Below are 27904 nucleotides of genomic sequence, written 5' to 3' on the forward strand. Positions count from 1 at the left end.
CTAGCCAAGCGAGGCTGAAAGAAAAATGAGCCATTCCACTCTCGCAAGGCGAATGAAATGAGAAAAGAAATCGTGATTGGCGTCAGGTAAAGGGGCTGAGCTGGGTAATACCTATTGTATCGGTAGGCTTTGTTCTGATCTTTTTAAGCGGCCAGGTGGATGACAGTAAAATCGGCGACCAGACGACTCCTTGAGATCGTAACGGCTACATCCATGGGAGACAGTCAGCCTTTGAAGATCTTTGCTATGAACCGCAGGACCCTAGCTTGACCAGGTTATTTTAAGGGCGACTTTCTATGGTTTTCCATATTAACCAGGAATATGTAAATTAAAAATACTCCGTTGTATGTCGTAATTGGGAATTCGCTCTACTAATAAAGTGCGGGACCCCGGCTGGGCAGTGACGACAATTGAAGTCGAAAACAACTCCTTTGCCAAGCCGAAGCGCGATTCGATATAGACCACATTGACGACAACCTTCTTGTATTCCATAAAGAACACTGCTTTTCATTTCATACTCTTTTTTCACTCGATTCATAGCTACCAGGGGTACCACCACGTATAATAATACCCTCTACTCACCGCGTGACTATATCATCACCTGAAATGAACATATGCCGGGAGTCACAGGACCTCTATGCAGACTTACAGCTGCCACCGACAGCAGATACAGAGAGTATCAAAAAGAATTTCAGAGACCTTGGTACAACGGCGTGGTTTCATTTCGCTCCACAATCGCTTACCTGAAATACAGCTTTACGCGTTCATCCAGATCATAACTCAAAAGACGAAAAGGCCAATGAAAAGTTTTGCGCAATCAAAAAGGCATACGATATCCTTTCTGATCCTGGCAAAAAGGCTGAATATGACGCATCGCGACGCCATAGGAGATATCAAGGTCCTTCATGTCATGAGGATAATCCGTGGTCGAAAGTGACTCCTCAGCAACCCAATCAAGCAAAAGCTCGACCTACACCATGGCGCGCACAAGACCAACGATTTTCCGCGGGTGTTCCCAACTCAAAGCAGTATACCAAATCCAAAGCTGAAGCTGCTCAACCACGCAATGGTGCATCGGCCACAACGACGGGGGGGAAGCGCCGTACCCCTCACCCTCCTCCACCACCTACAGCGTCTGCTAGACACCGTAAGGAAGCCTCTTTTGGCTCGAGAAGGAATGGCTTCCATCCTTGGGCGACTCAGAAGGATGAAGCACCCGCAACAAGCAGCAATTATAGCTCGAGGCCCCGACCCGTTCCCCAGGGGCCAACCTCGACTGCGACGACTGATCCACCTGTTACCGAGAGTCCCCAGGCCATGAACAAAGATAACACTCCTACTCCGACTTCAACGCCGCCACCTCGGCCACGTGAGTTTCCGTGCCCGCAGCCGGCACAGACTACGGCTTCTCCTCATCCTGTTGAGCCTCCGAAACGATCTGAACAACCCGCAGAATCAAAACAGTCTACCGGCACGATACCTATGCCACCTGCCCCTCAAGATACCAATGATGAGTCCACCAGGGCTGAGTTGCAGTCAGACAACGTAGAAACTCCCAATACTAATCAAAATAGACCAGTCAATCCGAAAACACCTTTCGACTCGGATAAAGAGGGGTCTGGGGGTGGTAGGGAGTTTCCAACACCACCTACCGCTCCTCAAATTCCCGCCTCCATCGATGGGGTACAGCCAAGCGAGATTGATAAGGACACTTATTTAGAAGATTTTAAAACCTACTTGAAGGAATGGAACTTGTTCAAAAACCAAATTATCGGCCATTTTCTTGCGCGGAAAGGAACTATTACCAACCTACAAAATTCAGGGAGTGGCGATATACAACAATACTCCGACTGGCTTGTACAGGATGCTGAAATACGTGGTCTATTCATAGCAGCAGTCGAAGAGCACGAAATACAGTTCAGACAGTTCAGACAGTTCATGATTTTGTTTCAAATGTAGAAATTCATTTTGTGTATGCTCTCTCATCCTCAAACACTGGACATCGAGACAAATAAGTGCTGATTGCCAGAAACGGAGATTCCAGGTAAGCGCCAACTACTACTATGATAGGCGATCTTGGGTTTGGAGGGTAGAAGGTACCATGTGAAGATATGTCGCGTGGTACGAGCAATTGATTCCACTACCGTGACTTTCATCACTATTTGTACTAGGGCGATTTTTATCACCGCCATTTCTCTACTACTGAGATTGGAGGCTTATTGGCTTTGGCAGTTGAGTCTTTAGAGATAATTTGATGGTTTTTGTAGAATAATACCGCCATTATGGAGATCAACCAGGCATTATGCTTTTAAGTTAATGACCTATTCTATTTGTCCTTATATGAAGGAGATCATGTAAGCCTTTATTACAAATAGAGAACAGATATTTGCACCACTCAGCATTGTGATTAGAGTCGCTGCATATGCCTATCTTCAATTAAATTGAGTTTCATGCTGCGCAATAGTTCTCTGATTTTTGATCTGTGTCTCTGCTAATAGCTATGTGCCTCTGCCAATTACAATCCAACTACAGCAGGGTATGAAGTGTCATTTCAAAGACAGTCTATTATCTTGTTCCTTCTAGTCATTGTTCCCACTTTGCTTGTTCTTCTTTCCCAAGCGGTAGTCAACTAGCCCCAGGTTAGCCAGATAGCGGACGAGCCAGAGAAGATGCCACAATGTCACGCAATGTTAATCCTTGAATTCAAGACCTAAGTACATAGTTGGGTTAATCCAGATTTACAGTTTCTGAATGATACTGTAAATATTTACTATTTACGGATTTGGTTTGCAGTATGATCTACATATTATGTAAGTAAAATCATGAAAAAGAAAAAAAAAGCCTTGGAGTAAGTAGGTGTTGTACTAGCTATGAATATACAAATATATTGAGAGATTGAATAGGAGCTGGTAGGAGTATAATTATATATAAGGTAGCAATATAGATAGCCTAGCTATCCTGTCTATTGTTGTTGACTCTGCGAATTTCGCTGCAAGTTCTAGCCGCTTTAGACAGCATTAGTGTGCCATAGGTTTAAGCACTCATTCTGAGAACCTCGACTATCGTTAGCTCTACCTATCAATTCAGCATCTGCTCAATTAACGGCCTTCGGGCGGCTGGGCTAGGACTTCTACAGCTTCTTCCGTGTTGAGTGTCCTGAGAAGAACAAGACTCACATTGGAATGGTTCGGAAGTCTTAGGGTCAAAGGGAATACGTCTCACTATCTTCACTTCTCAACTTGCTGGAGCAACAGATACACGAGCAATGCCATAACCCATGCACAAAATCGACACCGGCAACTTATCCAGGCTAGTGAGACGTCTCGAAACTTACAGCAATCGACGCAGCCGTCCATAGACTCATATATAGCACTCTAGCCATCCGACAGTGCTCTTCGGAATGTCCTTAATGCTCAACGGTATATTCAGGCAATCGTGGGACTCCTCGCGCGGCGCCGGGTTCCATTTTCTTCAGTTACTTCGTATGTGATGAAGGGTCTTGCCCTGACGTGCAATCTTGCCCTTCACAACTGCCTGATTACGTCTTGTGATCAAGCTATGAAGGCCATCAATGCCAAATATGTGCTATATGCTTACCAGCTTAAAGATCTCGTTCAGGGTTCTCAATCGACGATCCACATCTCAACTGGCCTATAGACGTCATCCAGTCACATAACGCTGTAACTAGCTACTTAGCTGGCTGGCTACAAGCGGCCAATTAGAAGTTGAAGAGGGAAAGTTGTAGATTAGAGGTGTTCTCTGGGTATTTAGCTGCAAGCATTCGGGGCGCCAGCAAGTCAGAGGTAAACTAATTCTTTTTTTTTTCTTTTCAGAAAGAAAAAAAGAAAAAGGGAAGCCGGGTGGTTCGCTGCAGAGAAAAACATATATGAATTGCTTGTAGCTTTAGCTATGCCGGAGTCTTTCTGGCTGTCTAGCGTGTTAGAAAGGAGTGAGCCACGTGAAGTCGTTAAAGTTACTGACAACCCCAAGTACACCTATATAATCTCCCCATGTCTCTGCTAGGTTAGTATTTGCCACTTTAGACGATAGACTCAATGTGTTTACTACAATATACCTCAAGGCCTTGGAGATATAATACTTTATTAAATATATAAGATATTCTATCTTATAAATACCATGCAGCCTCTGCCCTAGAGATCAAAGGCCTAACAAGTACTTATTGTAAGAGATGTCCTTCTTTGAAAGCATTTCTTTAAACTCCTGGAACCGCAAGGACCCCAAGATCCTCAAGCGTATCTACTGGATTTTGCTATCTAAGCGTCATGATGAGATACATTCCATACATTCATTGTGCTGCCTTGACAGCACCCTCCTTCTCTCTCAGAGCATCCGCCCTTTCAGTATCAAGCTGTCCGACTCTCTCAGTAACAACCGCAATCCCATAATCGGTCTCGTATAGTCTAGCGATGTTCTTCTCGAGCTGGCTTTTGACGATGCCGTATACCTCCTGGTGCTCGCGAATAGTCTGTTTCCGCTTGTTGATCAGGCTGCGGATCTCAGCATCCTCAGGGTCCTTTTGGTGAGCTTCCTCGAGACGTCTGAGCGTCGTGTTCTCGTTGGCTATGGATTTCTCAACGTCTTTGAGAGCGCCCTGGACTCTCTTTTGGAAATTTGTGTAGTGATTCTTTTTACGGACAAGGCTGCACTGAACGTCAGAGAGCCTGCGATGCTCGTCGTCGATGTCGGGCCAACAGTTCTTCAAACCTCTGCGCGAATGGCTTTATGGTATTGGAAGCATTTTTCAACCTTTCTTCGATCTCGTCTCCAGAGGGCTGCAGATGGTTAGGTTCATTGTAGGAAAAGTTAGAAGGGAAGGTTCTCACCAAGCCTCCGTCCCAATTGATTGCTCCAGGCACTTGAGACAGTTGTGGTAGAGCATTGGATGTTCTTTGCCTCTTTGCTCCAGATGGTGAGGTGGTCGTTGGGGTGTTATTCACATATGCTACTGTATACAGTGAGCGAAAGAGATGATGCAGGAGACAGCACTAGGGAAAGGATATCAAAAGTCCACCTCCACATGCAATCAGATAGTGACATGTTCAATGGACCGGTGAGTTGGGAAGCTCGAGTGGCAATTGTTCTGACGATCACTGCAATGATAGACTACGGGACTACCCAAGTCTAAGTGATGGATAGTAACTGTTAAGAAAACACCTCGGATTTCATAATCATAGCTTACATATGTCTGCAGACAATTTGAGTGATGTTTTAAAAATAAGCTTTGAAGGTAAAAAGTGGGGTGCCTCGCTCGCTTGTCTGTCTCGCTTGCTTATCGTATACGCTAATGAGAATTTGCGAACTTTATGAACTTATAAAACTTATATTACCTTGAACTTGAGCGTAATTAAAGCTTTTGAAGTTAGCGGGAATTTCACTGTTGATGCTATTGTAGCTGTTGCAAGCGGCTGTGGCTGGCAGAGAGCTCTGATTGGCCAAGGTACACGTTGGCCTTAGTCACCGCCGCGCTGATAAGATAACGCGCTCCGCCCTCATCATTCAATCCAAACCTAAACACACGATCACCATCATCACAGCGCAGCGCATCGCTTTCCCACGCGCGTGCACTCCAAGCATGGACGATACGCATCATCCATCACCCGAATCATCACCAAAGGCGCCTCTTTCGCATCCCGTCAAGTACCAACGAAGGATCACCCCGCCCGAGCGCAAGTCTCTGCCTTCGCCTCCAGCCTCTGACGAACGCAAACGGGCCTCGACCGCTACCGCTGATGAACTACCCCAAGGGCTTGTCGAGTTCAAGCGCAAGTGTAGGACTGGCGACTACTCGCCGCTGACGAATTTTCACCTTAGCAAGGCTGATTACACCCGCCTTCACGACGAGATCCAGGCTACCTTTCGACGCTTCGATTACAACCCTCGACGTCAACTTATCAGCTTTCGCATGCCTTCCGCGCTCCACGACTTATTCATTTCATTCTTTGGAAGCGCTATCTTGAATAAAATTCGCGAAATCGGACGCCAGAACCGACAAGCTCGCGCCTTCACCGAGAGCATCGACAATGCTTTGTCATCTCGTGTTCTTCTGAACGATGGCGATGACAAATGGGAACAACAACCGGATGCGCAGCTCGAGCATCACGAAGCCCGATACCCTGGCTTAGTTGTCGAGGTTGCATTGACTCAAGACGCGAAGGAGTTGCGACGGATTGCCAAACGGTACATCTATTATACCGATGGACAGATCAAAGTGGTTCTTGGCATTGATCTCAATGAAGACAAAGAGTCCACCATATCAGCGTGGAAGCCCACGTTCAGCCCAGCACAAAATGGTGATGGAGTTGACATGGACATTGAGCAAGTTGTTCAGTCACAGGTATATCTTGTGTTCTTTCGGCTTCATACGTGAAAGGAACAAGCTGACTGATTCAGCCTTTTCGAGACGCCAACAAGAACCCTGTAACTGGGTCCTTGACACTACACCTTCACGACTTTGCGCCTGACAATCTATGTCAAGGCTGTCCCAACACTGCCTTCTTAATCTCATACCGCGACATGTCAGACATGATGGCTAAGGCCGAACGGCGCAAACTGCTACGAGAACAAAAGGAGGTGCCGGAGCCCTCAATCCGCGTTGTTAATAAGCGACGCTATTCAGAAAGCTCAGAGGACCGGATGGCGGAAGACGATGAGAATCGATACTCCGATGAGGCAGACGATGCAAATGACAAGGAGGATCGTGTCGACGGAGCTTACAAGCCCCCCAAGAATCTTGAAAACATGACTTTTGAGCCTCGCAAGAAGCGTGCTCAAGAGGCGAGCCGGGGCGATTGTTCTTGATTTTTTGGATTGCACAGGTGTTCTGGACAGATCATGAGTTGTAGATGATTAGCAAGGGAGTTGGATGATACCCTACCCAAGAATTATCAGCAGAAACGTTGCGTTTCCTGTTTTTGACCGCTCACCGTCTAGTATCTTCGCCCCATATTTTCCTCGATGGAAACGCACTTGCAATTAGAAAACCTAAAGCACGAAACACGTCGCGCTTCCGTCGGTTAACCCTTGTCTAGTTCAACAGTCTGACTACAGACCTAAACAATATTCATCACCATCGTCTACTGAAACTCACGTATTTATCATCTCCGTATAGTATCTACTCCATCTCCGCCATTCCATCCCGTCTATCATATTTACATATACTTAGTCATACTGGCCAGCTCCTCTATTAATAGGCAACATAGCCATCCTACTTCGCTCCCGGCCAAGCTGCAGAAGCTCAAAAGGCTCAGCCTTTATTCCAATTTGCCGGAAGCAGCTATTATATGTACTAAATACGGTTTTGCTTTGAGTCCTAAACGTGCATCGGGGCATCTGGGCAAAAAGCACGGCATTGCTAGATCTGCTCGGCATGGCCTTAAGCCCCTCCTATCCTCGTTGAACCTCCTAAATCCAGACACCTTGGCCCCCAAACCTAATGGATCACGGCCTCACCCGTACTTTACATTACAGAAGGGATCTTCATGTAGGCACTGCATCATGGTGTCGTTGTATTGCGATGTGTAATCAAGCGTCAGTCAGAAACTCAAACCTACCCCCGGCTAGTGACTTTAGTATATTCAACTCTACTCCCGGTCAAAAATGAATTCTACCCCATGCGATGTGGGGCAAATCAATTAATTCTACGAGAGTTGATTTTGGACTGTAAGACCAGGTGCAAAAGAGCGATTGTAGTCGCTGAGATCGATGGATGAAAATCGGTCGTAGATAGACACATATGTGAGAATAAACAGGGGTAGGGGACAGTTTGGGGCACACGACAATTAAGAATAGGAGAGTAGGGGGTGGGATCGATTGGCCATCATCACCAACTGTTGTCCGTTTGTTGACCGTTTGGATAGCGCCCTTGCTGTTCGCCAAGTCGTATTTGAGCGTGACGTTAGTCGGCAGGTTAGGACTGCTGTACTGAGTGCACGACCCCTTGCCACCATCTTCCGGCATACAGGTATGCTTCCACACCCAGCTCATGCACTTATTGGGTTCCTCTAGGCACTTGGCGGCGCAGTCGCAAGCTGTCTTGAAGCCGTCCTTGAAGAAGAAGTGTTGCTCTGTGACGACGCCTGTCATGTCGATACCCTGGTAGTACCGGACGCAGCCGCCCTCACGATTGGGCGCCTGAAGGTTGGGGAAGCGGTCCTTGGTGATCTTGCCCTTGCAGATCGCCCAGTCCGAGTAGCGGTCAAAGTTTGGGAAGATATCGCCGTCTGAGTCGCGATGGCCACAGGAGCTGAGGGGAGTCGCCAAGGTGGAGGAGGCAAGGAGGACAGCGGTGGTAAAATACAAAGAGTATGCAGAGGTGATTCGGGGTTATCCAGAATCATCGACGCATCTTCCTCTGAGTACTACCCTATACCCAACGACGCCACACGCTCTCGTTAACTCCAACTTGTTAGTCAGGCAGAGCGGCGGCTAGACTGGAGGCTAGGCGTTCTCAAGGTCTACTTACCCGCTACACCAGCAGATACCAATAGATCAGTATCAGCTGCTTTCAAAGAGTATCTAAGCTTCACTTATTCCCTCTTTGAACCCCCCGCAACCCAGTGGGCGAAACCCATTAGCAAGAAAAGTAGAAGTTGTAAATCCAGGTGCTATATGCGGTTATTGCTTCATGTAAGAGATTGACGAAATGCAATCAGCTCACAAAGTTCAATTCTACACCTTATCAAGCGGGGTAAGACAATCAATTTTATGAATTACAACAAGCGAGAAATCGGTAGGAAGCTCACCGTTTATAGGCCTGGTGATACCTGCAATGGTCTACGTAGACGCTTAAACCTTGCTAAGCGATGCCTCATTTACATCACCAATGGGCGTTGAGCCCACGATGGTTTCCGAATGCGTAAACTTGTCTGATCCACTTACCTTGCACGTTAGCTACTTTTAGTAGAATTTTATTTGTGTGTTGAATATTCAGGCTTATGGAGTCAGAATTACCCGTTAGTACGAACATTCTCCTCGAAATATTGCATAAAAAGAATTCATGCTTGTTACCCTACAGTTTACTCACTCATTGGTAACCCTGTCCGCTAGGGATCAGCGAAGAAATACAAGGCCGTCAAGCACCCAGTCCGTCACCAGTTAGAGACAAGCGCGTTCCGTAAAAGCGGTTGGTTGATGTCAGGGGTTGAAGTTCGGCTGTTAAGGACGTCCCAACGCGACCTGAGGGAAGTTAACGTTAAGGTCATCGTGCCTGTCGGCCACCAGGTAATCAAATGCATACGTATCTGTAGATCGGATCAGACCGTGAAAATTGATCAAAGTTCGTACACTGCTAAGACCTCATGAAATCAAAGTAACAAAGTTGCCGCGGCGCGCTGTCCTGCAGGTTTCGGAACAAACACGTCACTTAAGGCAAAGGGGGGTTGTACCCAAGTTTGGAATATCCATCTACATCAACATCACCACGAATGATCAGCTACTTGCAAGGCCTTTCTATTGAGATCTAGAAAGTGTCTAAGTTTAACGTCCCCAGTCGATTGTCATTTGATGGCGTCACTCTCACGGGCTCCTTCCCTCCCCAAGTTAGCGACATATTCTTTCCAGGTTTCTTACTTCCATCCTCCCGAGGCCGTGTCACTTCCTAAGAGATCGTCTTCTCTAATACTTACTAATGAACGCGAGAGCGAACTGTTCGTGAGTTACAAGTGCCACAGTAGAAGCTAGACTCTAGGAGTGTCTAAGGCTTTGTTACGTTAGTGTCTAGATAGAAGTTTTCAGTAGTTAGTACAGCGAATGATTAAAGCCTTTGTTATTGCTATTTAGAGCGGACCTGAATATAAGATTTCTTTAAGTTAAAAGCCGTAAAATGATTCACTGGAGAGTTCTGAGGCTACAGTTGACCCTATAGCTCGGTGTTAACGGCAGTAAGTTATAACTATAAATCCTGAGGGTCTGGATTCTGTTAATGAAGTATGTCCGTGTCCGAACCTGAACATCCTTCTATACTCGTGTTGACACTTCAATAAGGCTTTTCACCGATACTATATGAATATTAGCGAGTATAGCATGAAATTTCGTTGCTGAGGGACTTGCATATTGCCAGGCTTCTGGTAGCGGGCGACGACCCAGGAGGTGCCGCTGCTGTCCTTGGAAACACCCATGCCGACTTTGGTGGTGTATTTCCAGACGCACTGGGTGTAATGGCCAAAGCTCATGTAGTTAGAGCCCGAGATGGCCTCACCGTTGTACTGGCTGTCCTCGGCGAGGAAGGCCTTGACGGCAGCAGAGTAAGGACTATCAGAAGTGCCCATGTACAGGTTCTCACCATCGTCACTTTGGGAATGCTTGAGCAAGCCTTTCGAAGCGAGGTGGTCGGCCCACTCTTGGGCACCAGAGGCAAGAGTGTCGTCCCAAGACAGAGGGTCATTGCCAACGGCCTTACGGGCCTCGTTGTGGAGGTGAATGGCCTTTTCCTGATCGGTGGAGAGACCATAGCTGGGACCAAAGTTGGAACTAGAATCCTGGTTAGGGGCGTGCTTGGGTTCCTTGACGAACTGGGAAGTGGCAGGCTGGGCGTAGACGGGAGTGGGAATGTACTGCTTGAAGCCGGATTTCTGAGGCTGAGGGACGCAGGTGGTCTGCGGAGAGCTGCCTTCACCGACAACGTAGTGAGTAACGTACTCGAACTTGGTAACGACCTTAGAATTCTTGTTGCCATTTTGCCAGTTGCCGTTGTGGGGAGCGGCCACGGCACCGGCGGCCATCAGGGAAACGATGTAGCTTGAGAAACGCATCTTATCGGAGAGTTGTTGTTATTAATGGCAGCATGAACTTGGATTAACGGATCTAGGTTCTCAAGAAGCACTCGTATTAATAAGTGGAAGATTATTGATTGAATATTTGAAAGATGAATGAGAGGTTTGTAGAGCAAGGAGCGACAGGACTGATGGAATCTCAACAGGAAAGAAGAAAGAGGATAGGGCACAAAATCAGACTTATCCCTAGTCGCCCTAATGCCACTTCGCCTTGAAAGGATTCTAAAGCACTTTTTAGGGAACGCATGAAGTTAGTTACAAGAAATTTCGCCTGTTTACTTTAGACTTGTGATGCTCTGGACCAAACCAACGCCACTTCCATACTCATCGGGAACGACATATACAACTATTTGCAGATTTAGATTAAATAGTATTCTTTTCTGTTCTTCTCCGTACCTGCTAAAGTCGGCAATTGCTGGCACTTTATTAGAAACTAATCAAGAAAACTTCAATACTTCAATCACATGTACTAACCCTTTTAGCATACCCTAGACCAGTAGCTATAAGGAGCCCATGGTCTTAGCAACAACTCTCCCCTGTAAAAATTCTTTCTTGGCACGCACTGTTAGTGCCGTGTTAGGAGCGGGATTTTCTGCAGGCCACGCGACCACACAAAACTGCGGGGATGCTATCGGCTCCCTAACAGCAGTTTTCAGAGAAGGAATTTTGGAGAGTTCGCCTTCTCTGACAACACCTTTGTCGGATCTAATGGCGGCACCTCAGAACCAGAACGCCTTAGATATCGGAGGACGATGCCCATGGCATCGGTAGCGACATCCTCCCGATCAACGACGCCGATTGCGATGGGTTTTTCTCCTTTGAAGGCAAGCCGCACCGTCGGCCTCTGATTCCTTCCCGAGGTTTTTCCCTGCCGCCGCGACAGTCGACTACGAGCTACAACTTGGTTACTGGAGATTGTGGACTGCGTCGGCAGATGTAGTGATGCGCGAGAGAATTCTGGTCGGTGGAAAAAGTTCGACAATAGATTGCCCCCGAACCCGCTGACGGGTGACGGGCTTGAGAAATACAGCACCTTTTGTGCCATTGGTATGCTGGATGGTGAAGGAAGCGGGGTTTCCCTGTACCTAGCTAGCTCAGCACGTCTTTTGCTCCAGTAGGAGATCTGGCTTCGTTACAGCCACCCAGACGAAAAATATACAAACAAACAAACAAAACAAACAAACATGGTCTTAGCAATACTCGCTCGCATATATATAGATTGCGCTTCTAAGACATTTTGCTTGATATAGAAATATCCAAATTTTGGTATAAGTTAAGCATTACTAACCAGGGGCTTTTCAGTTATTTTAAAATCTTCTAGGCTAGCTTGGCCGGTCTCTGAATCTTCATAAGTCAGGGCATTACTTGTGCCTTTTTCTTTTGGAAAACCACGTGCGTTTTGCTATAAGATACAGCTGAAGCACAGGCTACCCTTGTTTTTCTTTTTATCATTCTGAGTTAAAAAAAGCTCTTTATTCACATTCCCCAGGATGAGCGTTCAACGCTTTGGGAAATTCTATTTCAAATTAGAGGGGAATCGTGCAAATAATGCCCGCCAAAACTTTGGGCAACCACACATCAAAGACACATATCAAACTCTAAATTCCAACCCCGATGACATCGAAGAAGTCTCAATAACAGACAAGTCAAAGCGTAGGGAACGCCCATCTGCTCTTAATGCAACTGATATATCTCATCACTCACCCAAGAAGACCTGCAACATATTAGGAACGGATGACTCGGTTCAACGTGTCCTGAGGGGAGACGCGACGAGCAAGACGAATGGACGGATTGCTGCAAGGGGGATAAGTCGCGATGAGCCCGTTGAGCTAATTGCCTCATCGACAAGCATCGACGCCACGACGTATCAGCCCAGGCATGAAGAAAGCAACACCAGCTTCCAGCAAATCAACGAACCTGACACGGCTATAGTATCGACTATACCTCGAGAGGAAGGCAGAGGGGATGCCACTCAGCCCGGTTTAACTCATATCGTCAAACTGGCTCTATCCTTAGGAACCATCGAACAATTGATGGAAAGGCTGGAGGACGCAGAGAGCCTTGCTAAGGCAACAGAAACAAAGATTTTTGAAGCTAAACTTGTAGAAAGTAACGTCAAAGTGAAAGAGGAGACTGTGGAAAGTATATTCGATACTGTTCTGAGCTCTATCCAACAGCTTCGAGTCGATGGTTACCAGGCAGATTCGCGTGGACGAAGAAGCCAGGCAAAGTTCAAGGCCTGGCGGTCAAAGGTAAAGGAAGAAGCTATAAACCTGGTCTTGCAAGAGAAGCACGAAGAGCAAGAAGCTTCACGACGGTCTATGGAAAGATGTAAGCAGAAAATGAAACTCTTAGTAGATGAACGAGAGAGGAGAGAGCGTCAAGTAGCAGTCCTTCGATGGTGCCTTGTTATCAGACAACTTCTCAACGACCTCGAAAAAGGGGTGTTTGGAACTGAAGTTGAGTTTCTGCTTAATACGTAAGAGAATACATTGTCTACTGAAATTGAAAGATTTACAGCTACGCAATATCCAGTAATGCTACAAATAACCCAAAATAAAATACATTCCAGGTGATGAAATTCTGTTTACCAATAGTCACTTTTGCTTTACTGTGATAAGCTGGATTGCTATGCTGTTGTGCTGACTACATACAAATATGTCGTATAAAGATGGGAAAGTGAATATCCAGGTAACAGACCTCGGGGTCAGAGCGAAGAAAAATAGTTGTCATATAGAGGTAAGTAAACCGCTTTGTAGATATCTGGCTCGTCCGAGAGCCAGCTGCCGGGACACACTTTCCACCGGCCTTACAGTAGGACTATTCAAAGATGGCGATGGGGGGTGACATACACTAAATAACTTTTAAGCAGGAGCTTGCCAGACAGGATATCCATTGTCACGATAGTTGTAGCGGATATTCTCGGCGTAACTGATTTTCTCTGTTAGAATAACTGGATGCATGGTAATCTCAAACCCGTAAACGTTGGTATTCTCACGTGGAATTCCCATTCCAAACCTATTGTAGTGTTTATCTAGACGCCATTTTTCTCGGCCTGGAACGGGTGGCACAGTCGGGTGGATAGCTTCCGAGCGAGAGATGACGGGATATAAGGACTTAACTGATGCTAAAGCTTACTGGTAGGTTCATCGAAAGAAAGGAGTACATCATGAGGGTTAGGACCGAGGCTGGAAAGACTATACGCATGATTTCTCTTTGTAACCAGCATTTAGCCACAAGGCCGGCTGGATTGCATAGCATATATTGCGGGAAAAGCCCTTGCCTGAGTTTTTCGGTTCCTTCAGGAGGCTCGGTCAAACATGATCCCTTTAGGAATTGGAGCGCATTTGCGCTTCACTCAATCTGTACCGAATAAGGACATATAGTGGCGATGATGGGATAATAATTACCAACTACAACCAAAAATGCTTTATATGAGATCGCGGCGAGACACTGGGCCAGTATTGCCAGGTACAGCGATAGCGAGTACTGATAACATCAAGTAGATAAATCATTTCGCCACCGGGGCCGGAAATTATAAGTACATGAGCAATTCCCCCCAGCCGCCTCCTCCACTTGGTGTTTTGCGTGTCTCTCTTGATCTACACGTGATTGAAAATGGGGTGATAGTTGCCACGAAGAAGGACATCGTACAGAGTGGCTGAAATATATGGAAGGTGGATTCTTTTTAAGCTGTCAATTTGGTCAATGGCAGATCAGAAAGTCAAACTCAAATTCAATCAATGCATAGTTGGAACGAGCTTCGCAGCGGCCCGCCAACCTTTCCGCTGATGAGGGTCTGATCACAAAATCAGCTCATCTACAGCCGGCGGCCATCCTCTCAGATTCAGACATTGAATACTATACGGTTTATTCAGAGCAGTATTCCGAAACGGGGCTAAATCTGCAGTCGGTGTCAAATGACGAGAATCCTACATAACATACTATAACAATATCGCAGCTTTAAGAGTATAGTGCTAAGGATTTAAACACACAATAATCTATTTATTTAGTACAAGGTTGAGAATTGCTGCCAGTCTCTCACACTCAAACATCTGCTCTGCCGTCATAGAAACCCCGAAGCATACCTGACGAGGCTCCAAGATGTAATCAACCAGGTGTTTGGTCGCTAGTACGTCACCTTCCATATGGCCATAGCCGTGGCCAAGTTATCTGGGTCGGTGAAGTCATTACAATAAAAGATGAGATTCTCGGCCATAATGGGTATGCCTGTGTTGCTGCTGTGTAGAAGCTGACTATTTGTGATAACGGCCCTCATCCGTATATCGACGAGGCGGTCAAGAGTATGAATTCTAGACACTGAACCCTTTAGAAGACATCTTCTTCCTTCTACTCCGATCAACGGCGTGCTAACTCAGGCGAGTAAACGTTGTGGCATAAGCTTCGAGATAACTGTTGCAGATAAAGGTTCTCTTCGGTCAGAAGCTGATTGTTTAGGCATCTCATCTCCGGAAGCATCTTCCACCAGCAAAAGCGTGGATCCGAGAAAGGGTCGTTCAAAATGTATAACAGCAAGGTCCGTATTGCGCGTCTAACCTGCCACGCACTGAGTTTCGTTCGCGAGACCAAATATATCATCCTAGCATCATGCTCTGTGAACAAGTCCTTGTAGCCGTCTGGCTTAGCGCTCTGAACGACATATAGGGCTAATTGATAACATATCCCGGCCATCACATTGGGATCATACCAGGCAGCATCATGTTGTGTCATCGCAATCCGAATACAACTTTCTGCTACGACTTCAACGAGAGCTTCGTTTGACGTGCTTGCTCTTTTGCGAGCATATTCTTGATTAGAATGGTGATTCTCGTATTGCTCATTGGTCTCGTTGCCACTAATTACGGCCTCTGGTCTCATTCTTCGCTCGTGAATAAAATGTTGTAGAAATGGCAGAGGCCCTGGAACACCCAAATTCCAATCGATCACCTGTAAGAATATCCTTTCAATTATCGCGAGTCGCCTCTTTTGCCGTTTCGTAAAGTCATGAATTTGAAGAATCTCAGCTATAACGGTCATCCCTACCTGGATATTCTGATTTTCCTCATACTTGGAAGCAACCATGAGCGCTGTGCCGGCTAGCAATGACAACGCTCTCCACTGTGTCGCTCCGTGGGCAATCATGTCCCTCTGCCAGGTCGCTATCGCTATAATGCAGCCATCGGTCTCTGCGTCGAACTGGCCTAGAAGGTGGGCAGCTACTATCACAGTAGATGGGCCTTTCCTTGACGCAAAAACGTCTATTAGATTAACTGCAAGCACGCAGGTCTCTAGCTTAAACGAAAACGAAGTATTGAATATGGTCTGCACGAGGGGCTTTCGCCATCGGAGATAGTTTGGGTATAACACTAGAGGCTGGCGGTAGTTTCAGGTGAGCCACAAGTCATAATCGAATGGAAGGATGACGGGGTTTTACCTCTTTATCTCTAGCCATAAGGAATGAATAAATATCTTCTGCATATTCATGCGTACTGGCGACGCGGTTCATGGAATCACTAGCACGGTGGTTATCAATGTTTGTCATGATTCGGCTCTAACGCTAGGTGCAAGTGAGAGCAAGGACGAAGAAGAGCTAAGAAACGGAGAAAAGCATATTAATATCCTGATAGCCGTTACGTCTGAGCTATAATTATGCCCCGGGTGGTCGAGCAACTATCGGCTTGCCGTAGAATGAATTTGTGAAATTGGTTGTAAACTTTATGTTCGCTTGGTGCTTTGCTGATTTTTGAGATCATGGTGTAATTTATACGCTTGCCACCCGCATCTCTCTGATACTTCCGCAGCAAGTGCTATTCTCGGGCCCGACTGCTTATCTCGAATCAAAAAGGCGGGCGCAAGCCGCGTAGCCCCTTGACAAATGCAAGTTAATCCAAAGTATAGTGCCGTATGGCCATCGAAAGCCGTATACCTGCGTGGGCTACCTTCGTGTTTTTGCGTCCTGTAATGGTTACTTTACTCCAAGGTAGAATGAGAGACTTTCTCTTGGCGCCTCGGTGCACACCAGCATCTCAGTCCCGTGTGCTGTTCATGTTCGACATCGACAGAGAACGCCTCTGACTGTCTCTGTGGCCCGCCTACATGCGCCCTCCTCGAACCAAGACATGCATCTCGATGATCCGGCCGACTCCGAGCACTCAGCCCCGCGCCTAACAGGCCACCATGGTGGGTATCACCCATATTCTCCATACTAGATCTCCTTTCGCCGTTTCTAAATTACTCCTGCATCGCCCGCTCTCGTTCCCACTCGTTCTGCCCAAATTGCCACCCTGAATACTGGCGAACCTTGTACTCTATTCAATGTGACTTCTAAGCTGGGGTGAAGGGTTGGAGCTCAAAGACATTCAGGTGCCCAGCCCTTTGATTCACAGACACTGTGCATCTCACTTCCTGTTGTGGCGGAACTAGTGTCATTTGGAACGATTTTCACACATCTTATGTCTCCACATTGATGACCTTTAGGCGTGGATGCTGACAGACATACGCAGGACGAATGACCACGGCATTATGCTACATTAGTACTCCAACATTCGTCGGCTGCCAAAAGACTGGTTCAAGTCATCATGAATGGCAAAACTGTCAGCCTTGCCATGATGAAGAGTTATGTGGCCGATACAACTGTGATGGACAGGATCATCTAGGATGCCATTCCACATAGTAAATCGGCGCGAGAAGGCTCGTTCCAAGAAAGCTTGAGCCGTGGCTTCAGAAGGAGGTGGCGGATGATATATCGTAGCAGGCTGGCGTGAATTTACTAGCAGAAAGCAAGGAGCTTTGTAGTGCTATGCATGGATCAGAGCTAAACTCCCAAGCAGTCACAGAACAATCTCTAAGCAGATTACGCCATGCCTCAAGTGGAGATATTAGAGAGTATACCTTGCTCCAGAGACATCTGGTGAAATGGCGCAAACAGCGAAGGCTCCAGGGCGCGAGAGCTAGCGAAAGACTCTTTCGTAGACTAATAATAGCCCAAGAGATTCTGAACTCGATCGCGCGGAGGTGGTGTACCATATGCATATCCTATAGGTCCAGTACCATTTGTACCCACGACCATCGTCTTCAACGTGAGTAGCTTTGGGAAACTGTCTATTTTGGGTGCAAAGGATTGCATGGTGAAAGAAAAAGTGAGCGGATACACCCCCTTCACACTGCGCCAATGCAGACCAAATCACGCAGCCCGGTTTCTAACCCCTCCAAGCGCAGCGGTAGGGGGCACTTTCACCTTCCTATTTATAGTAACACAGTCTTTGTCACCCCTATCGGCCTTTGACATATCAAGAACTACTTTAAATGTCAGGTGCGATGTCCCATATAGGCAGCCGCATGATTGGCATGTCAGCATCATCAGCCACATACAGGGGTGCTCTCGAGTAGTGCATATACATTTACTCAGAGCCTCCACCAACCTCGTTGATGTGAAAGAAGAAAATGTAAACGCTCAATACTGCAGTAAGTAGCCTAGCGCGTGTGGGTCTGGAACCTCAGCCCCGTAGGAATGCGTGAAATAAAACGATATCAGTTGTGCGGAGTCGTACTGGTTCCGATACAGCAAACGTTAGATTCCGCATTTCTCAATAGAAGTCCTTTCCATTCAGAAGAGAAACTTGAGGAAGACCGCATTGCACTACGGAGTAAATGGTTGCGGAAGCCAGACTGACAGATTTCTCTGGAGCTGACTTTCAGGTCAATTGTGAAGTAGAGTGATTCTGAAGTAACTTTCTGATATTCCATTCAGTTTGATAGCTAATTGCTCCCGATTTTGAGTCGCTTTGCGACGGGAAAAACTCTAGTATTGACGTCTACCCAATGCCTCTTGCCTGCATATACGGGTTTCTGGATGTCGTCATTCAGAGTTGCGTGTCGATTTCCGGCCGGCACAGCTCTGAATACCGATGTGGCCATGGCGGTGCTATTTTTCTTGTCAACATCCATCTCAATGCTGGACATCGATGCAACGCGATCCTGAGCTGAAGCGCACGATATGTTGTCGAAATGTTTGTATTCAGAATCATCGCTGATGGCACATGGCGATGGGTGGTGTCTCAAGTTGCTATAGCGCTGTCGGGCATCCTCTTTAGGTAGCATTGCTAGAGATCGACGTCGAACCTCATCAAGAGCATTTTGAAGCTTCAATGTTAACTGACATTCAGGGCGTAGAATCAAAAGGGTCTCCTCAAGGATGTCTCGGCAAAGGTTCAACTGGCTCTCTTCTCGAATTGCCTGTTCAGACAGTGAGAGTTGGGTGAAGGCGGCGTAGGCGGCGGTCCTTAGCCCAGGTCGATAGTAAGGGAAAGACGAGCTCATAATGGTCAGCCACAATTTCGAATAACGAGTTTATCAAGAGATATGCAGAGCGTTTACTGGGATTCAGCTGTATTTGGTAATCGCGAGATCAGTTTCGCGGCAGCGGACTATGGTCGTGTGCCTGTCTTTATGTGAAATAAGACAGCTAGCTGCATTCCCATACTTGAGATAGTCTCAACCAGATAGACGCTTGCAATAGGAATCATGTGGACTTTAGGCTCAGCAAGGGTAACCGTAGATTCACCAGCTTGGTTAATGGAACGTGCCTTTACTGGGTTAAATGCGTCGAAGCTTCTACATTCGATCACTTCACTTGTGTCTGTGAGTAGCTCTATTACGTATATCAATCGCAAGTAAGCCGTGGCATAAGTCAAGCGGATTATTGAGACACAGTAGCGTACGAGTTCACTGGCACCTCCAGCCTGTACGTTGAGTGTCAGTGTCCTAAAACCTTTAATGAAACCGCGCCAAAAGGTGGGGGTGAAATCGACTATGTATGTATGTATGTATGTGTATTTTTCGTCTGGGTGGCTGTAACGAAGCCAAATCTCCTACTGGAGCAAAAGACGTGCTGAGCTAGCTAGGTACAGGATACCCCGCTTCCTTCACCATCCAGCATACCAATGGCACAAAAGGTGCTGTATTTCTCAAGCCCGTCACCCGTCAGCGGGTTCGAGGGCAATCTATTGTCGAACTTTTTCCACCGACCAGAATTCTCTCGCGCATCACTACATCTGCTGACGCAGTCCACAATCTCCAGTAACCAAGTTGTAGCTCGTAGTCGACTGTCGCGGCGGCAGGGAAAAACCTCGGGAAGGGATCAGAGGCCGACGGTGCGGCTTGCCTTTAAAGGAGAAAAACCCATCGCAATCGGCGTCGTTGATCGGAAGGATGTCGCTACGAATGCCCGGGGCATCGCCCTCCGATATCTAAGGCGTTCTGGTTCTGAGGTGCCGCCATTAGATCCGACAAAGGTGTTGTCAGAGAAGGCGAACTCTCCAAAATTCCTTCTCTGAAAACTGCTGTTAGGGAGCCGATAGCGTCCCCGCAGTTTTTGTGTGGTCGCGTGGCCTGCAGAAAATCCCGCTCCTAGCACCGCACTAACAGTGCGTGCCAAGAAAGAATTTTTACAGGAGAGAGTTGGGGGTGAAATCGACGCGTCAACATTCAACCCAATCTAGGGTAACTCAGGTGGCTGGTCCCACGAGTTCCGATGGCTCCACCTGACTTCTGCGGATGACAAATATGCCGCCACATGATCCGGATTCAACAGTAGTCATCGCGGTGCCGACCCGCCTTGCCTCCGTTCATGGTATTCGGGCGTGTAGACACGGTATCTGCTTGCCCATCAAATCCCTTAGTAGTAGCGCTGTATACTTTGGTGATATGAATGGCCTGGCTGATGTTGGCACTAGGTTAAAACCGGGCAATGTCAGGCTCATTATTGGCCGTCGACTACCCTAGACAAGCAGGTTCGTTATTTGAGCAACACTTCTTAGAAGATACATCGACCTGTTGCCTACAAGGCGAGGACTTTGCCATTTCATACGGTTAAAGATTCTAGAGTTTTACTTTCTTGAATATGAACTTGTCCTCTTTTACCGACCTTTTCCGGCGTGTTGTCTGGACATGGCGAGATCTCGGACAAGGGTTTCATTACAGTCTGAAACCCTCAAGGCAGTTATTGCTTTTCGAAGCACAATGTGGGCGAAAATTGCCGAGCAGAATTCTGCAGTTAGAACAATGTGTATTTAATCGGTTTTTTATTGGCGTTTTCTTTCCTATCCGTAGACAATACGACGAAATGGATGGTGGGACCGTGACGGTAAAAAATGCCCTTCCGTCTCGAAAGGGTTAAGCGCTGACTGTATGTGCCATGAAAGCAATGAAGAAACAAAATTAAAAAGGAAAGTGAGGTCGTAATCACAATGCATTGACGGCTTAAAATCGTCTATTTTCGCGTTAACTTAGTTTTTGGAACCCTGGAAATGAATGAGCAGATGAACGATGAGCAATGCATCAATCCCATAGATTGTAAGACTACTCCTACTTAATCTATCCCTCCTTACACTATAAATAGAAACGTCCTTCTGAGATTGTCATCTTGGATGACTCATTCTATCTCTTCACCACCTAGAAGTTGCACAGCCCGGTGAGTAACGAAGATTTATTGCCACGGTATGCTTCCATTTCTATTCTTAATAATTAATCTTCTGGCACCAGTCAGGAGGTCTTGGTTCCTCAGTCTCCCACTGTATGTGGTTCCTATCCTTCGTGCCTTACATAATAATCATAGACCAGGTCGTGGAGCGTCATCCGCCAACTGCCCTCCTCCATACATCTATTTACATACCCAACAGGGACATAGGCTCTGCACTACTTGCTACACCCTGATTAGGATCCGAGAGGCTGTTCTCTAGGAAGCTGATGAGGCTTTCCATCCTATCATCCCAATGGACCTTTTCAGATTCCATGTGGAAACTTTAAATCTGTCTGGAAGGCGAAGGTTTAGCTACTTATTACTAGGGCCACGCCTTGATTCCAGGATATTACTCGAGAATGGTTTTAGGGCAAGTCTAATCTATTTTAGAAAATGTGGAGAGAGATAGGTAAAGGATTCATGCTCTGAGGATTGATGGGTCTATGTGGCTTACGAAATGGGATTTCTTCTAATTCTATACTGCATCCCCCCATCGTTCCCCTTGTACAGTACTTAATTTACGTCTATGAAATTTACCCTTGCCAATAGTTTAGTACATGCAACTTTCAAGCTGTACTCTGAGAAGGAAGATGCGGTTATATTACTTTTTTCTCCTTGTAATTGAGTACAGTATTTGCCAAAGTAGGGCCCTTCAGTCGTAATAACCTATGCGTTTATTAAAAGCTCGAATCTGAGGATCGGCGGCTATGAATCCTTTGAATACAGGACTGCATCTCGTCGTCCTCTTTCTGTAATGCACTGGTTGGTGGAGGTTGAACTGAGGTTACCTGAGTGAAGGCTGCAAGCCGAACTTTCGACCTTGGTTGTATGATTGCCTTGTAATGTGTAATCGTTGAAGATCCTTAGGTTGGTCTAGACTGGATAATAGATAGACGGCGATAGGTACAGCGATATCAACTCTCCCTCCAAGATTTCAATCTGGTTATGCCATAGAACATCCAGCCCGATCCAAACCTAGCGCTTTGTTTTTCAGTATGTCGTAAAAACGCGGCCTTAGGTGACCTCCAGTTCCTCGCAAATAATCTGGATACCACTCCTTTGGCTTACCTGTATCCTCTATTTTTAAAATCGATACTATCAGTATTGCCGATCCAATCAAATATTTCTTTCATGACTTGGTCTTAACACCTGAGTTACCAAGTGGCGGCCGACTTTGTCCTGCAGCCTCTGTATCACTCTACCATTGAGTTGGGTGGTGAGGATGCAGCGACCGCCCAGTCTGCCATTTCAATGCTACAAAACATGCGAGACACGACGGACCTGCAAGGATCTCTGACAGACATAGGCATTCAGAAAGTCCTAAAATCCCTGTTCTTGCACAGTCTATCCTCACACAAATTTATCTCGAATTTTCCAGCTAGCAGCTGTTTGTCTAGACTATGTCACCCCTTTACGTCGCCGCACAGATTGCAGGGTTGCTTATTCGTAAATGAGCAAACCCATTCTGCTTCAACAGCTTGCTAAGCATGCTGCCATGATATACGTGATTGAAATATTTAAATGTTTGATCGTCAGAAGCAGCATTATAGAATATCAGCCCGTGGCCAGCAAGAAGTTATTCACGTCCTCCTATCTCGGCTTACTCTGTTCTATTAACGGATACGTATATACAACGAACAAGTTGCGATATATAACACACACATCACTGCCTTGTCAGAGCCCTGGAACGAAACATCTATATTAGTGTTCACTCACTACGCTACGGATCGCTACCGGTAAGTGATAATATAAAAGCCATGTAACTACAAGTGAACTTATCTAACATTATATAAGTTCCTCAAAGAGTGAGAAATCATTCAGAATCACTTTTTCTCTCTTACCCTACGGAACAAGAAGTAGCTCATCCTGGTAGTTAAAAAGTCGCACAAGACCAATGGACAGCCGTCTCTTAGGGAGCTACACAGGCCTTGCGCCATATAAGTGCTTGGTTCTCATGGGTTACCGTAAGGTACGAGAAAGATTGAATCAATTGCAGCGCATATAAGCAGCCACGGTACGATATCTACTTGTAAACGTTGCATTCTATACAGAAAGGATCGAAATCGGCTTTCCATCCGCGCACGGATCATAACAGGGACTGTACCTAGTAGTGGACTGTGGACCTGTCATTGGTCCATTGTATCGTGTCCCACCCAAACGACCGAGATAGGCTCGCATTCAATAACAGCATGATCTTCCTGTAAGCCAGTCGGGTGTTGTGTCGTGCCACTCAAATCCTTTTATGTGGAGACCTTGTACCTTGAAAAGAATCATAGCATGATGCGAAGAGTGAAAAGTGTAGTAACTGGTATGATGTAGCTGCTCCCATAACAATATATCCGGTACATAACAAAAAGATTTGGTAGACGCAGCAAGCACTTTTGAATATTAGCTGGTTGAACCATTCAAAATTTTATAGCAACCTTGAAGTGTCCTTTGTAACCATAATTGACCTGGGTGGGTTAGAGACGGTATAACCTTCTTCCTTGCGACCACACGTTCTAATAGTTCTACTACTTCTATGGCCTTCCCGTTGGCTTTGTAAACTCACACGACTGCAAGGACCTATTGCTCCATGTGCGGCTTGAACACGCCGATGCGGTTGATTCTGGTTCGGTCCTGGCTTGGCCGGTTACACACAGGAGCCGTCGGGGCTGTAACATACAATGAAAAGGTATGGACAGTTGGCGCTTACCAAGAACAACCTATGAAAAGGACAGCAGCGCAAGAGATAAAGGAAGAAGAAAATCCCTTTTTATTCATCTTGCATTTCCACTTACTTTCAAATTCTGGCCTTCCTACCTAACATTATCATCAGGTACACCAGCAAATGGCATTCGGCCTCCGAATCCGAGTTCCGCCCCTGCAGACGCCTGAGGCGCACAAAAAGAAACAAAGGGAACCCATCAGCGACACCGCATCCAAAGCCGCATAACCGGTTCTTCTCTCGCTCGATCAGATGCCGAAATGGTTTCAACATGAATCCAACGAGGGGATTCTATACGGCTATAGAGACATCTCAGGTCCGTTTCAAGCTTCGATGTGCAGTTTGCTATATATCCACAACGAGTCGGTCAACATCTATACCCACCTCATCCCGGCCGTTTTCTCCTTTCTCGGCCAGCAGTACCTTGCCAGCAGATACTCCGGGGTTACTGGCGTCGATTTCACTCCTTTTTCCATCTTCATGTCGACAGCCGTCACGTGCCTGTCATTGTCAGCGATATATCACACCTTAATGAACCATTCCAAACGCGTGGAACATTTATGCCGAGATGAGTCGAGTTCATCTCCTATCAGAAACAGAACGCAATATCCAAACTTATCGATGTCGAAGGAGCATCTCAATGATCGATGTATTTGATATATATCTAGATAATGGACTTGTGTATCGACATTTCGATTGTGCGATTGGCAGCTTTATTTCCCCTTTTATTCAGCAAATGACCGGATCGGATTGGTGCAGCTTCAAACTCCTCAAGCACGCTCAAGCCTTGGAATACCTTCTCGTCCGCACCTGGCTTCAATCGGATGGAGAGACTCAATTAGGTGATTGCGAGTCAGTCTGAATGCCCCGAACACATGACTTTAGGGCAGCGCAAAGCCTTGCAAGCCACGACGCTCCGTTTTAGCTAGTCCCGTCCCATGCTGATAATGCCGAACGCTATGGATTAATATTTAATAGTACTTTGACTGTTGGAATAGGGTGTGAATCTTGTATAAGATCTGTTCGATTTAACCGAGTGTTTTATATTGTTCGTTGCGTAGTAGCTGTTGGAGGTGCTTAAGAAGCTTGGCAAACGTATCGGGACATAGGCCATCCAGATTGTTTACAAAGAAGTCATTAGCCATTGAGGAGTTTCTCGTGATTGTGTGAGTTCCTCGGCAATACTCCATGTTAAGCATGGAAAATCTAATACACTGTTTGCCTTGTACCGTATGGAAAGTTGTTTTTGGACCCAGCTGTATAAGATTCTTGAGCGAAATTGTAACCTAGAGAAATAGATCCTGTGAAGTCATTAGTCGCATGAACGGGGGAGCTGCTGATTAGTCTCTGGAAGAAGATATCCTGCCCCTGTAACAAGAAGAGATCGAAATCCGCTTAAAGTCTTGCTCTAGGGATTATTATACCTAGGCATCGACTGTAAGGATCAGATGTAATCTTACGCAAAGTGTTAAGCCACTCTTGACCATCTTAAAAGACCAAACTCCTCGACTCGTGAACAGAGCCGGTGCCGTTGCTTGAGTTTTATCTTATGTCCAAGACATCAATGTGCCCTCGAGATTTAATCAAATGTGATTGAGTCCAGTGTGGAACCCTAAACGGAATCCTGTAGTCCAAACCTCAACCTCTTCTTGTGTACCCGCTAAAATAGCAAACAGCTAGAATATTACAGGTCTCTGAACCTGCAATCGATTGTACTCAATGCTATTTCCTTAGAGACACTTGAGTTGCAAAGTGGGAGCCAGTGTTCAAATATAGTTTTCTACTTTCGCGTGAGAAGCTAATAAATGCGCTATAGTTGGCATGGCAAAGCCTTGAAAATTAGAAAAGTAAACCTAGTTGATCATTGATCTGACCTGCCAGACGTTTGATCACATTTCCACGGCATGTATTCTAGGTATCATTGATAGAGATTTGCATAAATAAAGGCCAGGGTGAAGAAATAGGTATCATTTGAGACTTATATATAGTGATTTATTTATATAAAGCGCATAGGAACCTATTTCAGAACACATATGTGGCTATAAATTGAGCTCGTGTGCCATGCTGGATACTGACCTTGCCCGCACTGTCGGATTCAGTTTGATCATTCATATCAATATGGCAAAGTCCAAACTCATCAGAGCGAAAAAGGGAAACAACCACAGCGATGAAACTCAAGACGGTTCTCCGAATATCGGTACCGGGCGCTATGTGCTTAGAGAACGACATCGTCGAGTGACATTCGATACTGAACCACCAAAAACTTACCCATGCACCCCGCAAGTTACCAAGAATAAACTTCAACGACTGGAAAAGGTCGAGACCAAGGCTAAAGCTCAGGCTCTAACTGGAAACCGCGTTATGGGAGAATCCCCCGAAACAGCTGTCATAGAGCTGAGGAATCTCATCTACAACCAACAATACTTCCAACAGGTCATGTCTTCCCTCAACTATAATTATAAGAAAAAGCCTCTGAGCGAACTCAGCAAGCGAGATATTAGTAATGGTTTCCAAAAGCTTAAGGACATTGCCCGTTTGATTTATAAGCTCGACCCATGTGATGAACAGCTGATTTCTCTAACCCGGCTCAGAGAGAACCATTCCAATGGATATTACTTGTCTATTCCTCACGCATTTGTCAGAAAGCCACGTCCTGTCATTGATAGTGAGGACCTTATCATAGAGGAGTTAAAGCTTCTTACTATCTTGTCGTATATGAAGGACATACCTGAGGATATGATAATCGGCCATGAAGCGATGGATTTTGATCACTATTTACAGCGGCTGGCCATTGAAGAGATGACTGTTCTAAGCAAGAGTGGCAAAGAGTTTGACCTCCTTAAGAAGTATGTTGATCAGTCGCATGGAATTAAATCTAGGAACTATAAAGTGAAGGATATCTTCCGCATTATGCGCCGAGACGAGGTCGACCGGTTTGAAAACTCCGAATTCTCCGATCGTCGTCTTCTCTGGCATGGTTCACCAGTGACTAACTATGGTGGTATTCTTAGTCAGGGCCTTCGAGTTGCACCTATCGAAGATCCAATGACAAATGAGCTGTTATGTAAAGGCATTTATCTCGCCGATATGGCTTCCATGTCGGCCAGTCACTGTCGATCCGATAGCACTGGTGGCGAGGCTTTGCTTCTTCTTTGTGAAGTTGAGCTTGGAAAGTCTGTCCAGAAGCTCTTTAGTGCGAGCCTTAAAACTGGCGATGTTGCAAAAAAACAAGATAAATATAGTAGTACATTAGTCCGAGGTCGAACAGGTCCCACCAAATGGATCGATGCCGGAGTTGTTCATCAGAGTCTCGAAGGTATCTCAATGGTGAGGGTTTTCATTTTAACGACATAAATCTTTGTTTCAAATACTAACGCCCACCTAGCCCGATCCAAATTTCAAGCCTAGTGACACATCCTCTCCACACGCAATCTCAAACTACAACAAATACATTTGCTACGACGAAGCGCAAATCCGACTTCGCTATCTTGTTCGTATTCAGTTCTAGAGACATCTGCTTTGGTTGCTCCACAGAATTACCAGAAGCTTTACTCATGTTTCACACCTGTTCATACTTCTAAGATACAGAATTTGCATCTACTACAGGCCCTTTTGTTAGTAACTTGATAAGTTTCCAGGATATAAGTGTCTAGAGGCCCTTTAAAGTTGCTAGCTATTTCGCTGAGTATCATGTTTTGCTAGATTTGTGATAGTATATGCTTCGTACATAGGAAGGGAAAGGAGTCTTGCAGTATATGAAACCGGTGCTGTGAAAAGACAGGCTGATAAAAATACTATGTACGCCAACCCCGCTGAATGGTACTAGATATTCGTCCCAACTATCCATTGATTTTAGGTTTCATTGCCTGATCTGAGATTGATGAAAAT

General features: G+C 46.0%; 8 protein-coding genes across 8 annotated transcripts; 4 read left to right on the forward strand and 4 right to left on the reverse strand.

Annotated features, from left to right (window-relative positions):
* Positions 1-606: 606 nt before the first annotated feature.
* On the forward strand, positions 607-1959 carry FOXG_14106 (uncharacterized protein; the record flags this gene model as incomplete). Its single annotated transcript, XM_018394169.1, has 2 exons — positions 607-703; positions 755-1959. 2 exons carry the CDS (start codon positions 607-609, stop codon positions 1957-1959), a joined length of 1302 nt encoding a protein of 433 aa, XP_018253692.1.
* Positions 1960-4306: 2347 nt separating this feature from the next.
* On the reverse strand, positions 4307-4900 carry FOXG_14107 (uncharacterized protein; the record flags this gene model as incomplete). Its single annotated transcript, XM_018394170.1, has 2 exons — positions 4307-4739; positions 4845-4900. The coding sequence occupies 2 exons, from the start codon at positions 4898-4900 to the stop codon at positions 4307-4309; spliced, it is 489 nt and encodes a 162-aa protein (XP_018253693.1).
* A 693-nt stretch (positions 4901-5593) lies between these two features.
* FOXG_14108 (uncharacterized protein) lies at positions 5594-6819 on the forward strand (the record flags this gene model as incomplete). Its single annotated transcript, XM_018394171.1, has 2 exons — positions 5594-6355; positions 6412-6819. 2 exons carry the CDS (start codon positions 5594-5596, stop codon positions 6817-6819), a joined length of 1170 nt encoding a protein of 389 aa, XP_018253694.1.
* A 3197-nt stretch (positions 6820-10016) lies between these two features.
* FOXG_14109 (uncharacterized protein) lies at positions 10017-10769 on the reverse strand (the record flags this gene model as incomplete). Its single annotated transcript, XM_018394172.1, has 1 exon — positions 10017-10769. The coding sequence occupies one exon, from the start codon at positions 10767-10769 to the stop codon at positions 10017-10019; it is 753 nt and encodes a 250-aa protein (XP_018253695.1).
* A 1511-nt stretch (positions 10770-12280) lies between these two features.
* On the forward strand, positions 12281-13273 carry FOXG_21422 (uncharacterized protein; the record flags this gene model as incomplete). Its single annotated transcript, XM_018401757.1, has 1 exon — positions 12281-13273. The coding sequence occupies one exon, from the start codon at positions 12281-12283 to the stop codon at positions 13271-13273; it is 993 nt and encodes a 330-aa protein (XP_018253696.1).
* Positions 13274-15149: 1876 nt separating this feature from the next.
* Positions 15150-16332, reverse strand: FOXG_21423 (uncharacterized protein; the record flags this gene model as incomplete). The annotated part of the gene is made up of 2 exons (XM_018401758.1): positions 15150-16163; positions 16225-16332. 2 exons carry the CDS (start codon positions 16330-16332, stop codon positions 15150-15152), a joined length of 1122 nt encoding a protein of 373 aa, XP_018253697.1.
* A 2064-nt stretch (positions 16333-18396) lies between these two features.
* FOXG_21424 (uncharacterized protein) lies at positions 18397-19109 on the reverse strand (the record flags this gene model as incomplete). The annotated part of the gene is made up of 3 exons (XM_018401759.1): positions 18397-18429; positions 18483-18524; positions 18633-19109. 3 exons carry the CDS (start codon positions 19107-19109, stop codon positions 18397-18399), a joined length of 552 nt encoding a protein of 183 aa, XP_018253698.1.
* Positions 19110-26134: 7025 nt separating this feature from the next.
* Positions 26135-27524, forward strand: FOXG_14110 (poly [ADP-ribose] polymerase; the record flags this gene model as incomplete). The annotated part of the gene is made up of 2 exons (XM_018394173.1): positions 26135-27343; positions 27402-27524. 2 exons carry the CDS (start codon positions 26135-26137, stop codon positions 27522-27524), a joined length of 1332 nt encoding a protein of 443 aa, XP_018253699.1.
* Positions 27525-27904: the final 380 nt, after the last annotated feature.

Source organism: Fusarium oxysporum, chromosome 6, assembly GCF_000149955.1.
Source record: "Fusarium oxysporum f. sp. lycopersici 4287 chromosome 6, whole genome shotgun sequence".
In the NCBI taxonomy this organism is placed as follows: domain Eukaryota; kingdom Fungi; phylum Ascomycota; class Sordariomycetes; order Hypocreales; family Nectriaceae; genus Fusarium; species Fusarium oxysporum.